The sequence below is a fragment of the Hippopotamus amphibius genome, chromosome 11, assembly GCF_030028045.1.
Source record: "Hippopotamus amphibius kiboko isolate mHipAmp2 chromosome 11, mHipAmp2.hap2, whole genome shotgun sequence".
Classification (NCBI taxonomy): Eukaryota; Metazoa; Chordata; class Mammalia; order Artiodactyla; family Hippopotamidae; genus Hippopotamus; species Hippopotamus amphibius.
This window is the reverse complement of record NC_080196.1, coordinates 46,512,807-46,535,406: the sequence shown is the minus strand read 5'-3', so window position 1 is coordinate 46,535,406 and position 22,600 is coordinate 46,512,807. Positions and strand designations below refer to the sequence as shown.

The 22,600-nt window shown below is 43.1% G+C and overlaps 2 protein-coding genes and 1 non-coding gene across 9 annotated transcripts in view; 1 reads left to right on the top strand and 2 right to left on the bottom strand.

Moving 5' to 3' along the window:
* BEND6 (BEN domain containing 6) overlaps nt 1-16,318 on the bottom strand; it is a 47,650-nt gene extending 31,332 nt beyond the window's left edge. For 2 of the 3 annotated variants that reach the window (XM_057699626.1, XM_057699628.1), the window contains exon 1: nt 15,974-16,318. The gene's annotated coding sequence lies outside the window, so the exon portion shown is untranslated. Of the gene's footprint in view, nt 1-12,067; nt 12,170-15,973 lie in introns of those variants that run through there. The other variant, XM_057699627.1, reaches the window with a different exon arrangement.
* Nucleotides 12,696-12,826, bottom strand: LOC130832158 (small nucleolar RNA SNORA18). Its single transcript, XR_009048237.1, has one exon. It is a non-coding gene; the product is annotated as a small nucleolar RNA SNORA18 (small nucleolar RNA).
* A 493-nt stretch (nt 16,319-16,811) lies between the features above and the next one.
* The window catches only part of DST (dystonin), a 470,805-nt gene continuing 465,016 nt past the window's right edge, over nt 16,812-22,600 (top strand). For all 5 annotated transcript variants that reach the window (XM_057698598.1, XM_057698604.1, XM_057698599.1 and 2 more), the window contains exons 1-2: nt 16,812-17,009; nt 17,584-17,618. In XM_057698598.1, coding sequence (XP_057554581.1) covers nt 16,829-17,009; nt 17,584-17,618 — 216 coding nt within the window. In that variant the 5' untranslated portion in view covers nt 16,812-16,828. The remainder of the gene's footprint in view (nt 17,010-17,583; nt 17,619-22,600) is intronic.

Sequence of the window (22,600 nt, the reverse complement as noted above, 5' to 3'; positions counted from 1 at the left end):
CTGGACTATCATATGTAACTCACAAATATCAGAGATCTTACCTAGTATCAAGCTTTATTAATATTTTAAAAGATATAAGCAATCAAAAGGCACAGGCAGGACGGGGAGCTCTAGGACGTTGTGTTGGCTTTGTAGGTTCTTCCTTCTAGAATAAAAGGTAAGGCCTCTAACTGAGGTTTGGGGGTCACCTCACACATAGGTTGTGTTTAAGTTGTGACACATCTCCATTTTATACCTCAGTGTTGTAAGGCTTGCATGACCTTCTCTAGGGAGTTTTAAATCCATAGATCTTAGGTATGTTTGCCATAAGCAATCTTAAATCAAGGATACTCAATTAAGAGCATTCCATAAACAGAAACTCTACTTGTAGCAAATATTATTCGTCTGTTTACTCAGAGCAAGGTCAACACACATTTTCTGTGAAGGGTCTTATAGTAAATATTTTAGGCTTTGCCAGCCAAGAGGCAAAATCAAGGATATTATGTAGGTACTTATAAGAAGAGAGAAAATAAATCTTCATAAAACTTTTATTCATAAAACTGAAACTATACTAATAATAATTGAGTACAGCTTTTTGTAAGACAGGACTACAAATGAGAATGCAGCTAAAAAAAAAATCTTGTTTAATTAGGGTTCAAAGTGTTCCCTACCATGAAAATTAATGGCAAATGCTCACTTGCTAATGCTGATCTGCTATAAGATTTTATGTAAATTTTGTGATTTGGGGTTAGGCAATGATTTCATAGATATGACAACAAAAACGTTATTTTCACAAATGATCCCATCAAATAAAGACAACTTACAAATCTGAAAATATTTGAACTAAATATTTGAAAATAGATCTCACAAGGGACTTGAATATAGGATAAATAAACTCTTACAATACAATAATAAAAAGACAAATGATCCAGTTTTTTAAATGGACAAAAGAGATATTCAAATAGCAAATAAGCACGTGTAAAGAGGCTTGGTATAATTAATCACTACATAAATGCTCATAAAAACTATGAGATGCCTCCTCATATCCACTAAGATGACTATAATCAAAAAAGACAGAAAACAAAAAGTGTTGGTAAAGATGTGGAGAAGTTGAAAGCCTTGCTGGTGAGATTGTATATATACACACATACACCCAAGAGAACTGAAAGCATACATCCATGCAAAAACTTGTACACAAATGTTCATAGCAGTGTTAGCAATAATATCTAAAAAGTGGAAAAACTCAAATGTCTATCAACTCATGAATAGATAAATAAAATGTAGTACATCTCTACAGTGAAATATGATTCAGCAATAAGAAGAAATGAAGTTCTGATATATGCTACAACATAAATGAGCCTTGGAAACTTTATGCTAAGTGGAAGACATCAGTCCCCAAAGATCTCACATTGTATGATTACATGTATATGAAATGTCAAGAATCATCAAATTTATAGAGACAGAAAATAGATGACTGGTTTCTTAGGGGTGAGAGATCGGGGGATGGGGGAGGAATGCCTGCTAATGGGCTTCTTTTAATGGGGACAAAAATATTTTTAAAAAATTGGATTGTGGTGTTTGTTGCACAAACCCTGTGATGGGGGGGAACACGTTGAACTGTATACTTCAAATGAGTGAATTGCATGTGAATAATATTTCAATACAGCTATTTAAAAAATACATAACAGGTTCAAATATTTTCTGCAAAGTACCTTCTGATGAATGATAAAATGAATAATTGTAGGCTTTAAAGACCTTACAATTTCAAAAGTTTTGTAAATTTTTCCAACAAACCTTTTCTCTCCTCCACACATTTTTGACCACCATCAATTATATGACATCTTAGTAGATTCCACCTCAGGTTGTACTGAATTACTGTTTTCTCAACTTCTTTGGAAATATTCTCTCCCACAGTTGTTTCACAAATGCTACTTATAATGGCTAATTTGTCAGTCACTCTAAACTCAGCAATTACTTGCCAAGTAAATAGAACAACTGAGCAATATAAGTAACATCTGTTGATTCATCAAGAGCCAAGAAAAACTCAGAGTCATTTGCCGTGTGTTTTAATTATGTTGTTCCTGATGTCCTCATTCCTTTGAGTAACTATTTTTGCTGAAAGGCTAATAGTCTTAAGTAAGTTTATTTTTTTTTCTGGGCACATGCCTTAAGCTACTGCAATAAAGCACGATTTAATTAACTATCAGTAAATGGCTTTCCTTGCTTGGCTAACAAACAAACCACCCAGAAAGTTATTTTGGTTATAGACTTATTTTCGTTTCTCATTTTTGTGAAGAGATTCTGCTGTGATATTTCATTTTAAATTTTCTAATTGTTCTGACTTGCTGTCTTGTGAGTTGGCTGAGTGCTGAGATTGGTAATGTGACATATATCAAATTCTTTTAGCACAGCTATTGTGTCAGTGTATAATATACACAGTGCTTCGCCATCTAGCTTGGTAACAAAATAATCCACACTCCACTCTGCTTCAAAAGCACTGAGTTCAGTTTTCTCTTGCTTGCTTGCTTGCTTTGCCATGATTGGCATGCACTCTTAGTAAAAAATAAAATGTGGGACTTCCCGGGTGGTCCAGTATTTAAGAATCTGCCTTCCAATGCAGGGGACACGGGTTAGATCCCTGCTTGGTGAGCTAAGATCCTGCAAGCCACGGGACAACTAAGCCCACGCACTGCAACTACTGAGCCTGCAAGCTCTAGAACTGGGGTGCCACAACTAGAGAGAAGCCTACGCACTGCAATGAAAGATCCCACGTGCTGCAACTAATACCCGACGCAGCCAAATAAATATTAAAAAAATAAAATGCAATGTCATACAATGGTAGTGTCATACATGCATGACACTAAAACACTGTCAAGGTATTACAACGGCATCACCGTGATTTGTGCTGCACTGGGCAGGCTGGCCCGTGTGGTCTCTGTCACAACTACTTAGCTCTGCCCTTGTAGTATGAAAGCACACAGACAATCTGTGCTCCAATAAAACTTTACCTGTGGACACCGAAACTTGAATTTTATACAATTTTCACATATCATGATATGCTATTCTTAGATTGATTTCTTTCAACTAAAAACTGTAAAAAAATCTTAAGCTTATAGGCTGTATAGAAACAGGAGGCAGTAGTTTGCTGAACCCTGAACTAGGGGCTCAGTTGTCATATTTAAAAGGAGTTAAGCTGTTTCATACGCTTCCTTATCTGTCATCTTCGTTTCTTTTCCTGGTGAGCAGAACAACTGCTTTAACTTCTTTCTCCCCAGTGCCTTACTTCACTGCATATTATTACTAAAACATTTAGAACAGTACTTGAGAGACACAATATATAGCCTGTTAGATCCTACAGCAAATTGTTATTATTTGATAAAACTGGATTTTGCCGGATTTAACCAGTCGGGACCTGTTAAGTATTATTTAGTGATGGTAACAGATGCCAGAGTCCTGGTTCACAGGGGTTGCTAAGTCCAGGGTGGGGGAGAGGGGAGTGGGAAGTTATTGATTAATGGGTATAGAATTTCAATTTCGCAAGATGAAAAGCATTCTGGAGACAGATGGTGGTGATGATGTGAATGCACAACAATGTGAATGTACTTTATGCCCTTGAACTATACACTTAAAAATGGTTAAGATGTAAATTTGATGTTATGTGTTTTTACCACAATTAAAAAATTGGAAAAAATTAATTTGCAAAAATATCGATTTTGTAATATCCTAACTGTACTAAAATTTTCTCCTGCTGACATGATTTCATTAAAGAGCAAACCCTCAAGTTTCTTCACAAACACACAATTCATTCAAGACAAACCAGAATGGACATATCAGACCTCTTTTAGAAGCTCTACTTTTCAGTAGATTTCAGGGCACTGTTCTAACATCCACAGACAGGTGAGTCAATGTTTATATTACCTGCCAATTAGCAAATTCAGAAGGGATATAATGAATATGGCTATATATTAAACATCACTAGCTCCTGGAGTTAGTAAAAAAATTTATCATGGAGTTATCTGCCCCTCTTTATTTATTATTTTTATTTTTGCTAACAGAAACCATTTCATTAATTCCCCAGGTAGTTGTAGGGGGCGAGATTAAATATAACTACAGGGACTTCCCTGGTGGTCCAGTGGGTAACACTCCATGCTCCCAATGCAGAAGGCCCAGGTTCGATCCCTGGTCAGGGACCTAGATCCTGCATGCCGCAACTAAGAGCCCATTGTCACAACTAAGACCCAGAGCAGACAAATAAATAAATAAATATTTAAAAGAAAAACAGATATGACTACAGCAGTGAGACTCTCCTAGATATGTGGTTGGATGAATAACATATCAATGGCTTTCAACCTTTTTTTCAATCTTTTGTAGCTCATAGCAAAATATATATTCTACATTTTGATCCAGAAAACACACATACATACAATACACACTCAACAAAAACTAAAAAAAAATTTCAGAAAACATATTCACTTTTACTACATGTGATGCATTCTCTCAGTTTCTATTCTATCTATTCTATCTACTGTATTTTATTTCATTTTCATAAGTGCTGATCACGGCATGTTAAATTGATTTCACAACTTACTAATGTGTTATAATCCATAGTTTGAAAAACATTCTAAGCAACCTCCCAATGATGAAAAACATATCTGAGAAATAAGACATCGAGAATGGAGAACCTTGAAACTAATGAAAACAAATTTAATAAAATATAAATTATTACTACATTTAGGTTTATTTTTAATATGTCAATAATACAATTAATGCATGAATTCAAAAATACAAAAGCTGCCTCTAAAATTCTAAGAAACAAAAGGCACCACACTTAAGGAAACTAAATGAACATCAAAATATAATTTGGGTATCTCAGCTCTTTTCGTATTTAAATAAAAATTCTCTATTACGAATTAAATAAAAATCATGAAAGGCAGGTACAGCACTACAATAAAACTTAAGTACCCTTTCAAATTGCCAGAAGTTTTGGATTGTTTGCTATACATATCAGTTCTGGAATGTATAGACATAGACGGTCCTTTGCAGTACTCAAGTCAGAGTATGAACTGAAGACTCCCCTCTAAATGAGTTCCAAAGCGCCAGGAAAATAGTGCCAACATATTTCTAAATATCCAATAGCTGGCTTAATGTTCTCTGTGAAATGGGCTGCCAGTCTCAGTTCAGCCTCTGGCAAGGTGGGACATGGAGGAGGGAGATGTCCATATTATTTTTTTTTAATTATATACACACTAGAGGAAGGAAGGCAAATCAGGATTGGAATGGCTCTGAATCAACTATACTTCAATTCTGAAAAAAAATTGAAAATCTCCAAAACAGAAAAAACAAAAAGCTCAGAATGACTCTGAAGGATTGGGTGCCCTCTCCTGCAGCATGCCACAGTGCTCTACTGAGCAAATCACGTGCTTTCTCATCCAAGTGTTCTTGACTTCTGGATAGAAATTACGGGGTTATACTAATATCTGTGAGGGAGCATTTCAACTCACCCTTTTTCCTCTCTCTATTTCCAAATGACATCTAAGGTGTTTTCAATTTCCAAGTTGTTCCAGAAATAGCCCAACTAAAAAGATGATCAATATACTTGAGGATGATTCAGCAATGCTGCCAAACTGTGACTGCATGACTTTGATTGGAGACTGTGCGTGAACCTCAAAAACACTAAGTATGTTGAGGGACTCTAGACCGGAATCATTTTCAACTTCCCGCAATGAGAAAGGAAAGAAAAACATTCTCATCAGGCCAGGGTTTGTGGATCTACTTTTACTAAAGCTAACTTAACCAATGAGCTGTGATGTCATGCATTGTCATGCATGTAACCATTATCTAGGAAAGGAATTCACTTAGCTCCCATCCTGCCCTACCTGACATCCTTAGACCTTTCTAATCCTGTCTCCTTCACTTAATAACAATAAAATTATAGTTAATATTTACTGAGTACTTAATATATATAAGGTACCATTCAAAGCATTGAACCTGTACTGCCTCATTTAATTCTCAACTTTGCTCTCCAAGGTAGGTCTAAGGATTCTTCACACAAAACAGATGAGGAACTGGGACCCCAGTGGACCCTGGCAACCACTCCCAGTTGCTAATCCATAAGCAGGCTATGAAGAAGGACTTGAGCCAGAAGTTAGAAACTAATCATCAAGTCAGCTTTTCAGCAAATTCTATCATCTCCAGTAACTAGCTTTTGCTTTCTTCACTTGATGAAGCCCTTACAGGGCCCTCCTTGCCAGGTTCTGCCTCGTAGTCTCATTTCCCCAGAGACTGTAGTCCTGACTTGCTCATCGGAGGTTCTCAGGACTGTCGTCCAAATTGGCCATGAGGGCTGGACACCCTTTCTTTGCCCCCCTGATCCCTTCTCCCCACCATCTTTAAGCTGCTCCCTAAGCCTGGAGGTTGACACGCTTGGGCTCCCTTGCCCTTGTCCCAGTTGGACTCAGCTAATGGGGGTGTCCAAGCAGGAGATCAGAGGGAAGGAGGACAGGGAGTTAGGAGGATGTATTCTCCTGCTTCCCTTCCTGTGGGGTTGCCTTGCCTATGTGACCCTCTCCTTTCAAGTTGCAGTAACCATTTCCTTCCCTCTCCCTGTGCATTTCCATTATGATGAGCCCTGTGGCACAGCACTGTCCCTCCCGGTTTGCCTGCATCCAGCTATTTGCCTACATCCAGCTAATATGGTTAGAATGGGTCCCTCCAAAAATCCATATGTTGAAATCCTAACCTTCATAGGTGATGGTAGCAGGTGGTGGGGCCTTTGGGAGGTGATTAGGTCATGATGGGGGGAGCCTTCATGAATGGAATTAGTGCCCTTATTAAAGAGTTTCCAGGGAGACCCTTAGCCCCTTCTGGCAGATGAGGACAGAGTGAGAAGTTGGCAGTCTGCAGCCTGGAAGAGGGGCTTCGACAGAACCTGACCATGCTGGCACCTGATCTAGGACTGCCAGCCTCCAGAATTGTGAGAAATACATTTCTGTTGTTTGTAAGCTACCCAGTCTCTGGTATTTTGTTATAGCAGTTTGAACAGAGAAAGACACCAGCTTCATCATCTGTACCAGAGTGTCTCTGCTGCTTATGATCTGGCATGAGAGCCAGGTCCCAAATGGCACATCTGTAATGAGACAGTGAGACCAGCTTGTTTTCATCTTGATGTGTTCAGGAAGAAGATACCTGCAGCAGAGAGGTAATAGCGTAGAAATCAGAGGCTGGGAGCAGTGGAAAAAATCTTCACCTGCTCCACAACATCACCTGTCCCCTCAAATGTCTACGAAAAGCCTGTAGCCACATAGATAAAAGACTTGTGGTTGCCAAGGAGGAAGGGAGTTGGGGTAGGGAGGAATTGGGAGATTGGGGTTAGCAGATGCAAACTATCGATACTATATAAAGGATGGATAAACAACAAGGTCCTACTGTAGAGCACAGGGAACTATATTCAATATCCTGTGATAAACCATAATGGAAAAGAATATGAAAAAGAATATATAGATGTATAACTGAGTCACTTTGCTGTACAGCAGAAATTAACACATTGTAGATCAACTACACTTCAATTAAAAAAAAAAAGCCTGTAGCTGTGTGTGGGGGGAACATCTGCACAAGAAAGTATATACAAAACTCAGAGGGACTCTGGATAAGTTTTCCTATGGTTCTAGGGCCTCCAAAATCTTTTCTAAGGAATACCAATTTTTGTGAGTATTTTTCTCCTTGGCTATTCTTCTGTTATTACCTGTCCCCACCCTTTGATATTTATGTGACTTTTCCCCATTTATCAGAAACACAAGTGCAGAGTTACCCCTAAAGAGTAAGAATCAACGAAAAGTTCTATTTTAGGATAACTGTTAAGTTATGTAAACCATCTTCCACTTCACATTTTTTTTTTGGATTAATGTAGAATATTCTATCCATCTTGAAAGTTGAGTGCAAGATGAGCTCATTAAGCTTTTTGCTTTAAGGAACCATATTCTAGAACATTAATAAGTTTTAGACCAATTTTTAAAATTCACAAAATGGTCATTCTGATTGAGCAATCATTGCCTATGCATAAAAATCAGGAGTGATGCAACTTTCAAATATTAATTTATGTTATCAATTATAACATGAAAGGACAAGCTACTTTCTCTGAAATATCTGCCCCATTATACCCTATATTAATATCATATACTAATGAAATTAAGTGTATACCATTTAGCAATGTGTCTATTAATTTTGTACTTTAATAGTCTTAAAAGTTGAGGTCTAAACATAATTAATCTGCCAAGTCACAAGTTTCAGATAATTTACTTAATCATCTTAACTGCTTTGCCCCCTCACCTATTACCAATAGCTTTCTTGCCCTAATATTCTTTCATACCCTGTTTAAACAACATTGCATGCCCTGATGAGGAAGCCCAGGATGTGGTCCTGTGCCCTGTGAGTGAGGAGAGGTGAACAGGGATCATACCAGCTGACCCCCGGGGTGCTGGTGCCCCTTAATCCAGGCACCAAGACCCGGGCTCCATCAGCTTACCCGGGGAAGACTGCCAGGAGGTGGGGGTCACTAACTGTGACCCTGCAGTGTCTTCTCAGGGTGGGTTCCTGCTTCACTGCAGATGGCCCCAAAATGAAATTGTGCAAAAAATAGTGCCTGCTAGACCCAGAGGGATCTGAGACACTCAGGCAATGGCATTGGTTCAAAGTCTGTCTCTGTGTGAAATGCGTGAATATTGTACGAAACCCTTCACAGCCTACGGGGTCAGCAGGGAACTTGCAGGAGATAAGAACTACCAGACTGAGAGAGCAGGACACCCTGGAACCTGGACTTGCCCACTGGAGTAAGGAAGTCCCATGATGAAATAACCAGCCTTGTGATGTGATGGAATGTGATCACAGTGGCGGGATGTTGGGACCTAGTGTCCTGGGAAAAGTGGGGGTGGGGGGGGTGGCTTCATAGGTGTAGGAAGCCAGAGATAGTGGGTGGGTGGAGCTCAGCCCCTGGGATGGGTGGGCGGTCTTCCACACCACAGGCAGGTTTATCCTGGCAGGATCCAGGGCCCCGGTCCCCAGGTCTCTGGGGAAGGCTGGATGTTGAAAAGCCTCCCAGCTTCTGCTTAGGCAGGATTGCAGGAGTGGCTGCTGCATTTACCAGGATGTCCATGGATAGTTTCTGGGATCATGATACTAAGTCCTTGCCTTTCTTTTAAGTCTTGAGACTACGGAGAGCCTTGCAGACTCTGAGCTGAAGACTAAATTCTAGCACCAGTGTTTTTGGCTCAGAATGGGCTTATGCATTCAAACATCTAGATGTCTGTGCAGTGGCCCTAGTTAATACAGGCTTCCTTTCTCAGGGCTGAAACTGACATCCCAATGAACGTTACTGGGGGAACCCTCTTGTCCTCTCCCAATCTGTTTAAAGTTGCGGAAAGACACAGAAACTCAGAGCACACTGTCTCCCCTTAGCCATAGAGTGGGAGGTGTTTGCTTGTATTGGGGAAATGACCCTGAACTTACGTAGGATAGATCTGAGGGCTTCCTCGGCTCACCCTAGGCTAATGGTGCTCCAGACCCTTCTCGCAGTCTCCGGGCAGGGACGTAGGTGATGCGATGCTGATGGATGAGAGAATGATTTGATGCTACAGAAGCCTTGGTATCTGTGTGGATTTGTATGGTTTTGAGGATTCTCTTTTTCTTTTTTGTTAATAACTCCTTAAGAACCTGGTGAAAACTATGGATCTTGTCCCTCTAAAGAGACTCACAGTTTTACATATAATTTCAGGTCCCTAGAATCCTGTTCATGAATTCCAGGTTAAAAACTCCTACAGCAGAGAAAAGACCAGCAAGAACAGGCTTTAGGTTTTTGGCTTTCTTCTTTGAAATGTAAACTTTACTATATTCTAATTCACTGAGTTTGCTATTTGTTTCCCTGTCTGACCCCAAAAAGTATTCTGGAACTACAAAGATATTTTGAGACATATTTTTCTTTTTGTTTCTAGATCCATGAGATGTCATTACACGGGGATAATTTCAATACCCTCTGGAACTGTGTGTTATTGAAACATCTTTTACTAATTATCAGTTACTCATCCCATTTTCCTTAATACACCTGCTACCTCTATTCTCTTAGTGCCATTCTTTCAGGCTATCAGCACACTGATGCATGAACATACAAATCTACTACCACAAAATATTTAATGCAAAAGTCCTACAAAAAAGTATTGCAAGAAATGGAGATAATTAAGCTATTAAGTATTGCTGTTGCCTTATTAAGACAACCTGGAATTTAATTCATAAGTATTAATTAATCAAGAATTTATTCATCTCATAACATATTTACTATGCAACTATAAACCTCTTACCTTACTTTCCACCCTCCTTTCACTTAACAATGTTGAAATGGTAATGAATATAGCAACTCTTATCTTGGATCTAGAAGGCAATGACTTCTGCTTTCAAACTTGCTTTGTAAGTTGCCCATTCTTAGAAATGGTGGAAATATTTCACACTATCTGAATAATAATGAAGAAGGCTGCACAGTGATTTATAACTCTGAGAATTTTATAATTTGATTTATGAACAGCTTTCAAATTTTCCACTGGCAGTTCGTACAACTATGAGTAAATTTTCCGGCCAAATGACTCAGTGTTTTACTGCATGATTAATCCCACACTCAATGTGGAAACTATAGAAATGAATTCTATTTGCTTATGGGTAATAAATGATTACTTTCCCCAAACTGTCTGCAAAGCATTATAGAGTAGATGAATTCAATCACATTGATGTTTCTAAACTCTCAAACTCAGCAGACTTTTTTGAAAGTCTGTAAAGTTCACACACAAAAAAACCCAATTCCCCACTCCCAAGCATTATCATGGATTTTGCTACCCAAATGACAAGAAATCCTAATCAGGCTCTAAAATTTCTAAAACGTTAAAAGAACAATTTGGGATGATGTTATTTGAAATATTTTCTCTTACAACGATACCCTTAAGTTATTTTTCAAGTTTTAATTATGGTAAAATAAAGTCCTTTCCTGGGATATATTTGCTACAAATAATATTTGATATTATTGAAAAGAACAATGGCTTTTCTCTCAAAAATGCAAAATTTAAAAAGACAATAGTGATCCATCCATATGATGGCTCCCCTGATTCTTGTGGCTGGAAATTGCCTCCAAAATTACATTAGATGCTGTAGGTGCTCCCAAATGATGTAGCTCCTTGAACTTTCAATACAAGAACATGTATATGGTTGCCACAGGCCCTGGTCCCAGACTGTCATGAAAACTATTGGGGAATAAACAGGTATACAACATGTTTCCTCAGATTCCTCCCAATTCCTTTCATGCCCTTGATTTCTGAGAGTAAAAAATTTCACTTAGGATCAAGAAGGTTGCCAGTCGAAAATCGGTATGATTTATTTTGAATAATTTATTGCTAGAGCCTTTATTACCTAAACTTTTTGTTTTCCAAGGGGTAACACTCCAATGGAATGTCTCTGTGTGATTACCAGTCAGGTCATCTACTCACTTCCATCGAGGTTTGTAATAAACATTTACAGACGACCTGGGCTACGTTCCAAGCTATTCCTTCTCTTTGCCTAAAAATCCTTCTTCTAGTCTGAGCATTAGTAGCCAGGGTTGGTGGGGAGGGGCCCAGGGGCAGGGAGCCTCACAGCCAGTCAGGGTCAGTTTGAATTCTGCAGAGTCAAAGGCAGCCTGAGAGCAGAAAGAACTGGTCTGGGGGACCCAGGGGGCGTGAGAACAAGTAGCTAAACCACAAACGTACAGGAGAGGCCATCTTCTCCCCTCCCTTGACTCAGTTTCTCTCCCACTGCTGGCTCCATCTCCCAAGTTGTACCCCTATCCTGACAAAAGCCCGTGTGTTGGCCTTTACTCAGGCTTTACTTGCATTTCTACCCACGCATTTTAGAGTGAAATTTCTCCAAAGATTGTAGACAGTGCCTTGTTTCTTTTCCATGTCCTCGTCCCTCTCCAACCCACTCCCATCTGAGTTCAGCCTCTCCCACTGCCATGAGCCAGTTCCCCGGAAGGTGTGCAGAGGGCTCCTCATCACTGGTCCTCAGTCCTTGGGCTCCTCACCCCGGATGTGCATCTGTCCCGGGAACCCCTGGACTGGAAGAACATCCCACGTGCCACTGCTCTCCTTCTTCAGTCCACAAGGGGAAGACGTCTCCAAAGCTGATTCCAGTTCTTTTTTTGACTTTCTGCACAAAGTATAAAGGTTTTTTTTAAAATTATGTGTAACATAGGCAAAATTATTTCAGTTAATAAATTTTTAAGGAATTTCACATGTTCTGATTCTTTCCGCTGCCAATCACCTTAGTTCCTCCAAAGTCAGAATCTTCAAGATGAGCTAGCCCTTCCAAAAAGAAGTTTTGCTCAGTCCACAGTTGTTATGTCAGTCCGTCCACAATCTTTTTAGTTGGGCTTCTTTGATCTCCAATGGAATATGGACACACTTCAAAATTCCCCACTTACGATCTTTAGGATCTAATTTCCTCAAGCAGTTTTCTTTAGGACCATGTTTAGGGTCAGGAGATGGATCTGCCTAGTTCTGAACTTTAGACACCCTTTAAAAATGCATTAAGTTCAAATCATATTCACTCCTAAGCTGTCACACCCTAGAACAGTACAGATCGTTAGGATATGCCAATACCTAAGATAAAAAAAAGTCTGACCGTTTGGTTTTTCACAGTTTACTTGGCAGCTCTGTCCTGTAGCTCTTCCCCACAGATCTAACACGTAGTTCTATGAGTAAAGGAAACCACATAGTTACTCTATGAGGCGTTTCCAATGATGTAAGTTTACAGACAAAGCCCCACTGGGATAGACCTCAACCAGTTCTAGTTCTTTCTACACTTTCTCTTCCTTAGTCATTTCATCCACGTCTGTGGCTTCAACTATAATTGGTGCGGGCGATTCCCATCCACCTCTGGTTCTGAATCTTCAGCCATGTTTCCATGGGTAATTTCACACGGATGACCTTCTGACACCTCTGCCCCTCAATGGGTCTGAAAATCAGTTTGTCGTCTCTGCCTTCACAACGGCTCCTTCCACCGAGCCCACAACTTGAGTCCTCTGCAATCCCTGCCTTTCCCTCAACTGGTCGCCTCATAGCCTAGGTAGATCCTTCTCTTCTTCTCCATGTTTCCTCCTGACACAACATCAGGAATTCGTGCCACAACTTCCTACCTCTAGGGAGGTACTGCAGGAGATGTTTCTGTCATGTTATTAAAGCCCCTTGCTCCCTCTTATCTTTGGAAGCAGGATGACTCAATGATGAGGGGCCTTGGGGAGGGCCTGCGGCCACCAACGGACAGATCTGGTGTATGAAAGGTCCTTTCTGACACACGGTCCTGCCTCTTGCTCACTTGTGCTGCAGGCTTTGTGGACTGGAGAATGTCAGGCTCTTTTCAGCCTCTGGTCTTCGGGTGAGAAGTAGTACAGGTAGGGTTCTTTCCTGCTTTACTATTGGGAAGGACTATAATTCTTTAGCTGTGGCTGGGCATGTGTGCAGAGTTAGGGGAAAAGGAATAAGATGCCCCATTTTGGCTCTTCAATCTGATTTCGCCCTGAATAAGGTTAACATTTTAATTTCCTTTTGGTTCCTCATGTGTGTTCTCAGTTTGGTTGAGCATCTAAAGGGAGAAAGGGCTGCAGGGTGGACCATCTACATACCTGATACCAAACTCTCTTCACTAATTTCCCCAACTCATTTGTCTTCTCTTGGGTGACGGGTCTAGCACACTATCATAAGAAGTCAAAAAATTTATTTTTTGACTTTATTTTCCATCTTTATTTTTCATTCCTTGGTATGAAAGATTGGGCCACGGACTTTCCTCCTCCACCCCTACCTCCAAACTTTAAATTTGTGACTTTGATATAATGTCAATTCTTTTTTTAATGAAAATCTATCAGAAAGAAAAGGTATGAATTCTACTAAATTAACTTCCAAAAAGGATTGATTGGCTGCTTTAATATTTATTGAATTCCACAATGCATTAGCATCACACAAACACACAGAAAGAAGCAATTAATAACATGCCATTATTTGGAGAAGGGAATGATAAATTAGCAACAAACAAAGCAGAAAATAACAATGAAACCTAAATACTAAATTCTTTCAACGATTTGGTTTGCTTATTATTAGTAGTAGTAATATCCTTGAGATAACTGATGCAAAGAACAGAAATAAACACATTTATAAAGAAATATCTATAATCCTATTGCAGGTCAGTTAAGTATTTGCCTGCCAAAAGAGATAAATGATGTTCTTGTGTGCACTTGAAACTTATAAATAGCTGCAGCAAGACTCAGAATGATAACAATTGTGCTAAAGCCATCGCTCAGAAAAATCATAACTGCTATTTAGTTGCTTTTTGTTGTTATAAATGCACAGTTTGGGGCAAATTGGTTACTATGCTGTGTTTGTGGTCTTAAGCATGTTTCAAGGATATTTAGGTCATTTCAGCTAACACAAATTTTCCTCAATGAGGAGCACAGAGGAAAGGTGACCTTCCACTATTCTATTAGTTATTTCTCCCAATGTTTGCAAAAGGTTAATTCAGTTTTGTTGTTGTTTTAAGTTACCCCACCAGGCCACTGTGAGGCAATGCCGTATAGAATTCTTCCCTTCCTGTTGTGCCCTGTAGGGCAGGCTCCCAGGCCTCTCCTCAATTACGCCTGCACAGTGGATGGGAATGCAGTCTCTCACTGCAGTGGCTGTGGTATCAGGAAACCTTTGAGCTACCTGCACAGATGCAGTGCTACCTGTCTGCTGGAGAGCCAGGGACCTTGTAAGCCCATCCTGCAGGCACTCTGATTCACCATTCTCATTTTATACACCATCTGCAAGCAAGGTCCACCTTCAAACCAGAACAACTGAATAAAATAATGCTTATTTTGTCTCAGGAAACAAGATGTACATAAGAAAACTCAATCCATTGTTTCCCGTGGTGATGAATCTGGCATTTAAGACATGCATTAGTCAATGCCTCTTTGAGTGTCCTTTAAAGCTTACACGTGGTAATACGTTAAAGGCCTTAAGAACATCAATGGTTAAGCCTTTACGCAGAGCTGAACAGCGGATTTTGTAAAGTTGGAAAACCACACTGATTTTGAGATCCTACAAGCAAATAAAAAAATTAAGTATTGTCATCGATTCTTTAACTGCTTCCCGGAATTTTACAAAATTACTTTTTTAGGACGCAATTTCTTCCGTCTCCGAAATATTCCAGAGTCCACCCTAGCAGTTAGCAGCTCCACAAATGCAGTAATGGGTTACCTTGTCACTATAATTGCAGTTTCCTTACGCGAGTAAACAAAACAGCAAAACCCAGCCGCGCACGGGAAAAGCCAGCACTGGCTCGGGAGCGGCAGAAGACGGCACAGCACCTGCCGGCCGAGGTCGCTGTCGCAACTGGTCCCGGCCAGGTGGCCCGGCGGCCGCAGGCACAGAGGCCACTGCAGCGCCCCCGCCGCGCCTCCCGCGTCCGCACTGCGCCAGCGGCCCCGGGAAAATCTCCAACTGCAGGAGCCCTTTTGCTGATGATGAAGAAAGGGGAGGGGGCAAGAGGGAGAAAGGGAGTGTGTGCGTTTTGAGTGTGATAGATCACTATCTCCTCACTCTACCTACAACATCTCTCCTCAAAATATGTACAAGCCAATTTCCAACTTCCTCCATCTTCTGGATCCGTAAATCTGATATTGCCTCTCCCTCCAAGTGCACTAAAGGAGGCAAGGTTTTAGGGTCAACACATGGATACAAGGGACGCAAAGTGCCCACTTCTCCGCTGCGAAAGATCGCCAAGTTAGGGGTGGCAGAATTCACGTCTGCAGACCCGAGCGCTCCACGGGGGAGCACGCCCAGTTCAGGGAGGCCGGAGGGGGCGGGGCCCCCGTTCCGGGGGACCCCGATGCCCAGGGAAGGCCCTGCCCGGGGCTCACGCTTCGGCGTGCAGGAACCCCCCGCAAGCAATAGCTCACCCGGTTGCATCCTCCGAAGCCTCAGCCTCGGGGCGGGGCGCGGGGAGGTGGGAGGCGGGGGCAGCACCGCCTGCAGGCTCCCGCCGGCGCCTCGCGGTCTCCCCCTGGCTCCGGGGCGCCCCCTGTCGCCGGGCTCCCCAGCGATCTGGCCGCGGGAGGCTGGAGAGGTGGCAGCCCGGGCGTCCGGCAGCGGAGGGGCACCCGGCCCGTGCCCCCCCAGACGGCGCGGACGCGCGGTTGGCCCAGCGGGAGGGCGCTGGGCACTCAGGCCCGGGCGCAGCCCGCGGCCGCCGCTGGAGCCGCCGCAGCCATGTCCGCGCGCCCGCGCTGCCGCAGCCCGGCCGTGATGTCATCCGCTGAGCCCCCGCCGCGGCGCCCCACGCCCGCCCCCCGCGGGCCGCCGCGTCCCCGCCCCGCCCCACGTGCTCCCGGCTTCTGGGATGCCGAGGCTGGCGGTGGCCGCGGGACGATGCGCGGAGCCCGGGTGGCCGCGGCGGCGGCGGCGGCGGCGTTGCCCCTCCCCGCCCGCCGCATCTCCAGCGGGGCTGCGCCCACGGGCTGCGCACGAGTGGGGGCGGGGGCGCCGGGGGAGGGCGGGGAGGACTCCCCGCCGCCAAGTGCCTGCCGGGTCGCCGTGTGCTGAGTCATGGCCAGCGCTGCCCGCAGTCGGGGCTCACTCGCGTAGCGCGACGGGCGCGGGTGCGCAGCCACTGGGCCGAGCGCGGGGCCGCGAGCGCCGGGCATGACGCGCTGAGCCGCGCTCGCCCGTGCCCGCCGCTCCGCGTGCGCCCGGCGCGGGTGCCTGTGCCGCCGCCCTCCAGCCCCGCCGCCAGCCGCCCCCGCCTCGCCCGCACCATGATCGCCGCCGCTTTCCTCGTTTTGCTGAGACCCTACAGTATCCAATGTGCCCTCTTCCTCTTGTTGCTTCTGCTGGGCACCATCGCCACCATCATCTTCTTCTGCTGCTGGCACCGCAGGCTCCAGAAGGGGAGGCATCCGATGAAATCGGTCTTTTCGCGTCGGTCAAGGAGCCGAGGTAAGACACGCCGCGACGGGCTTCCTCGGGCCGGGAGGAACCTTTAAGCCGATTTGGAGAGGGAAGCGCGTCTCGCGGTCTTCCGCGCTGCCGCCCCTACCCCATCCTCGCCCGCTCCCCCAGCCCTGTGTGTTTCCGTGTTTAGCGTCCCTGTCCCCCTCCTCGGGTCTGCCGGGTTGGGGTGACCGCGGCGAGGCAGAGCGCCGGCGGGGGTTGGGGGGGAACGCACCAGATGCTTGGTGTCAGTGTGCTTAAGCCCTGGGGGTGTCTGGAGCGGAGTCCGGGCTGCGGCAGCCTCGTCCACCCCCGCCCCCCCCCCGCCGCAGCGCTGGAGCGGGGCATGGAGAGTTCGGGGCTCCCCAACTCCCCCAGAACTTTCCCTGAAACTTCTTGCGGAGAAATCACCTAGAGACCGATGGCCTAGTAACCAACCCGCCCCGCAGGCTGTCCCCACTGCGTTCGAGGCGTGCGCAACGCGCCTCCCCAACCCTCCTCCCCCAGGTAAGTCGTCGATGACTCGGCAGGTGAAGAACAAGGAGTTAATTGAAGTCTCGTTTTTCTTTTTTCTCCCCAGATGCCGTTTTGAGATCTCACCACTTTCGTTCCGAGGTAATTTATTTAGCGCGCACGCTCAAGGTCAGAAGTTGTTCTCTTTGCTGGGTACCAGTGTTAATCACATGCGTGTTCAGAAGCCAGTAGGGCGTTGAATGGCGAGCATGCTGCCCCCAAGCCGAAAGGGACGCGTTTCCTTTTAAGCGACTCCCCAGCGTGAGTGCCCAGTGAACGGTTTTGGCAGATTTCTTGTGTCGTGGAGCCGCTGTGTTGGAAGGGGCGAGACAGCCCCTAAAATGGCCAGACCTTAGGAACTGAGCCTCGCGGTGGGTCTCCGCTTCCTTGACAATCTGTAAGTCGCCGGAAGCTTTCTGGGCGCAGTCAGTTGGCCACGGCTGTTCACTTAGGTATCCAACCTCACTGGGAGCTTTTAGGGAGTTGGTGCAGAGTAATTTGATCTATGTGCATTTCCCTTTAGACTTTCAAGTTTATATTCCTATTCACCCAGAAAGCGCTCCGTGTTTTACTAGGGATGTCTGATGATTTTTGCAAAGTGATGGTGGTAATGACCTGGCTTTACTCTCAGAACGCGGACCATCCCTCCATGAACAGGTCACCTGGCAGCGGCGATTCAGTGAAACTGTTGCAGGACTAGTTCCACTTGGAGGCAGAACAAAACCAGAAACACAAGCTCTCCCTGACCCAGCGTTTCTTGATGAGTTTCCAGGCCAGCCCCCACTTAGTGCGAGATGGTATTCCCTCTTTTTGGGCGAGTTTCACACAGCCAGGAGGTTGCTGGTAGCAGTGTTTCATGCAGTTTAGCAGACTTCATAGCTAGAAACCCTCCATTGACTTGCCATTTACCTGAGAAGTTATTTCACATTTCATTTCGCTAGCTAATGCAATGTTTTATTGCACCCTAGATATTTGATGGGACTCTGGTTGCTTGAAAGCTTTCACTGCATTACTGTAACATCGTTATAATGCTGCACAATGAATAATTCCCGGTGCATGAGAACTCTGTGCTCATTTTAGGGCTGTAAAGAGGGTAAATAACCAGTCAGATAATCAGAGGTTCCGTTGCTGCCTTTCCACTAACTAGCTGTGTGGTGCTGGGGAACTCTCTCAAGTTCTCAGCCCCTCAGTTCCCCAGCTGTAAAATGGGGCCAGTAGTACCTTAAAGGGCTATATGGGGAGGGCAGGGTTTACCAGTAATCATGTTAAAAAAGACCCCACGTAGTTCGTAGTAGCTATTCAGTACTTGATAGGTATCATTACATTTTGTAAAGTTGAATTGAGTGTGTAAAAATAAAAGATCTGCCTGCAAATCTTAAAGTCTTTATTAGATTAATTAATTCAGTTATGTGAAACAATATAAACCATGTCTATTATGAATCAACACTTTTTGAGTATCTGATTAATTTAATATAATAACCCATTTAGAGGTGACAAAAAATAAATCACGGTCAAGGCGCAAACACCAAAATTTAGGATTTTGATTTTAAAGAGCGATCACCAGTGCAGGTAAATGATAGAACCAGAATAAGAATCCTGTTATGGGTTGTTAGATTAACCATCAAGTGTTCCAGCTAAAGTGCAGGCAGAAAAAATGAGATAGGACTACGTTTTGTTTAGTTATCTGTTAGTTTAAGCATTTGTCCTGAGCTTGCATTTGGTTAGGAAAGCTGGGAGTGATTGTTTAATGCCGTAGCTCATTTCACAAGACTCCTGGTACAGGTTGACATCCTGTGTGTGCTTTGTATTTGCCTCATCTGCTGGGCTGTGAGCATCTTGACGGCATGGACCAAGTCTCTCTTGTTTAGGGCTACGTCCTTACTGCCTGGTGTATAATGGGACTCTTAATAAATACTTATCGAATGAGTGGAAAATTCCTGTGAGTGCCAGTTCTCGTAACTGGGCAAATACAACTCACATTCTCAGGACATTGCTCAGAATTCAACATTTGCTGAATCCTAACTCTTATTTTATCTTTTTAGACTTTAAAACATTGCCCTGAAGTTTGTATTAAAAATGTAAATCATTAATTATAACAAAATAGATTTGGTTAGAAATTTTTTTCTCAGAAAGTTCAATGCAGTATTAGCTTCATTTGTTGATAGGTCACCTGTGTTCCTCTTCATACCAAGTTCCTGTGTTAAACTACTCAAAGAATGTCATTTTATAAATGAAAATCCTGAGACTATTCCTTGAGAATGTCACATTTCATCATTGTTTCATGTTCACCGCAAATAAAACATTTTCCCCTACGGAAAACAGGGGATTTTTTTCCTTCTCCCTTTCTACCAAAATGCCATTTCCAGCAGGATTTTCTCCTTGAGAAATACCTATGAAGTTTTTTAATTCTAGCATGTTAGAAAATTAGAACTCGTGTCACGTAATGGGTATTCTTCTTGTTGCTTTTTAGCAGTAGCTGCTGCAAAATACGTATCAAAGAAAACGTTTTGATTTTCCTACAATTTGTAGTTCTATTGAGAACTATTCCTCATCCCAATCTCAGTCAGTAGATAATTCACTCTCAGCATTTCCGTAGTGGTCAAATGAGGAAAATGGATTTAAGATCTGCAGACTTATTTTGAAATGTGAAAGAGCTTTGGGAAAGCTCTCGAACACATGAGGAAGTTCAGTTAGCAGTTGGCTGCTTTACTTGGCGGAGGATAGTGCTTCTGTTTTCCATATGTCCAGGAAGGAGTCCAGTTGGACAGGAAATTTCAGGATGTTTCTTCCCAGGTAGGGAGAGAAATATTTCTCCAGTGCGGAAACCGTGGCATCAGGACTCAGTGTGCTTTGGGGAAGTTCTGCAGCAGGAAAAAAAAAAGCCACGTATCTCATCTGAGGGGCTGCAGCTTTTTACCTCTCACTAAGTGGATAATAAACACCTTTCTTTGACTCAGTTTCTTCCTCAGGAAGCTAGAAATAAATGATATAGGTATTTATGAGATGTTTGGGAACCACACCCACCAACAGCCCCTTTTTATTTTCACATATTTGCAAACATCTCTACTGGCTGAAGAGTTCTCTAAATTTTAATAATAGTTTATGAGAATGCGAAATTATTAATCCAGTCAGCAAGGAATCAGCCCCAATTCTCTGACAGATAAAAGGCTCAGTTAGATAGCTAGAAATATATGCTTTGTATATGAAAATAAAGAACTTGTGCCATATATGTATAGTAATAAATAACATATATAGTGATGAGACGTAATTTCGCGTTTATGTGGGACACAGTCTGGAAACCACGTGTTCATTCTGGGCCTCTAAGAAGGGTACTTTTCCTGGGGACGTACACTGTTTGATGCTGTGACTTTACACAATGCTTCACTGTTACCGTGGATGCCTGTGGTGAAGATCAGACGGTGACAGTCCTGATTTTAAGGAAACTCAGAAAGTGATATGGGTAATTGAGGTACCATTAGATTACAAGAAAGAGCCTTGGGAGCCCTTCAGTAGAGTGAAGACAATTACATGTGATGCCCTTGGAGAATACCCAGTGCGAGCAGTGGTACATGATCCCTATTCATCAGCTCGCTGGGATAAGGGCAGCCTTGTTTCATAGCAGGAGAGGCAAGAGTGTGTTTTGTGTCCATCAGGACTGAGTAAATATCTTCACTTCCCGTTTCAGTGAAAGGAACCAAAAGAGTTAACTCAAGCAAGATAAGGACCCAGTAAGACAAGAACCCCCGGCTATATTTTGTCCTCTGTGTAGTGTTTATCTGTGTCACTCACGGCCCAGATAATCATATGCCCCAAATTCTCAATGAAGGAAGTTAAGGGACTTGGCTGGTGGTGTGGTGGTGAAGAATCTGCCTGCCAATGCAGGAGACATGGACTAGATCCCTGGTCCGGGAAGATCCCACATGTCACGGAGCAGCTAAGCCCGTTCACCACAACTACTGAGCCTGCGTGCTGCAACTGCGGAAGCCTGTGTGCCTAGAGCCTGTGCTCCACAACAAGAGAAGCGGTGGCAATGAGAAACCCACGTGCTGCAACTAGAGAAAGCCCGCATGCAGCAACGAAGACCCAGTGCAGCCAAAAACTAATAAAATAAATAAAATTAAATAAAAGAAGAAAGAAGCTAAGTGGAGTGAATTTTTAGTGGCCATTTCTTATAAAGCTGAATAGGCAAGTCCTTTAGGTTTTTCCACTGATTTTCTACATTATCCTGTCTGGTCCACACAGACCCTCTTGGCCTCATCATGTTCCCAGAGAATCCCTGTACCAAATCACGGAAGAATGGTCAGCAGAATAACCATCGTTCACAGCTTCTTGTGGAATATGCCTCTTTCATTAAGAATTACCCAGTTTAGTGGATTAGAGAAAATGATAGTTTATTATTTAGTGCTCTTTTACAGTTAGGTTATCTATATAAATAAATTCTTTGCCTAGAATTAAATTCTAGGTCTAAGTCAGTTTACATGAACTAAATCACTCAAGTTGAATTCAACACATGATGCAGTGTTCATTTTGCTTCACTCAGTCATTCTTAAATGAACATGTTTTCACCCTTCATGAGGTATGGTATTAGACAGTCGGAATAAAGGGCTGCAGTGTAGCCCCTGCCCCTGATGATAACGTCCAGGCCACTCCCAATATCAGTGCTGAAATTTTATAGTCACTGATTTCTTCTGTTCCAGTAACTGAAGTGCTGTGCAGTTTCCAGCGATGAATCACAAATGTGATGGGAGCATCAGAGGCCAAGCTGTGCAAGTACAGCCAGTACATTTGTGAAAAAGACAGATTCACCCCATTCACCAGAGTCACCACTACTATATGATTTACCCTTACTTCAGCTACATGGTGACAAAGCAGAATGCTGAAAGCAAAAGAAGAAGAGAGGAAAAAAAAAACAACAACACTTTTTTTTTTTGTTAATGCATCAAAGCCTTTTAAATCCAATCTAGATGAAAGTGGAAACAGAAGCTTTTTTGGAGAAGTCTGAAATCTCTGTCTAACCTTAAGGCTTAAGAATGACCCTTTCTGAGACCGTGATTACAAAATAGAGCCAGGCTAATAACAAGTGT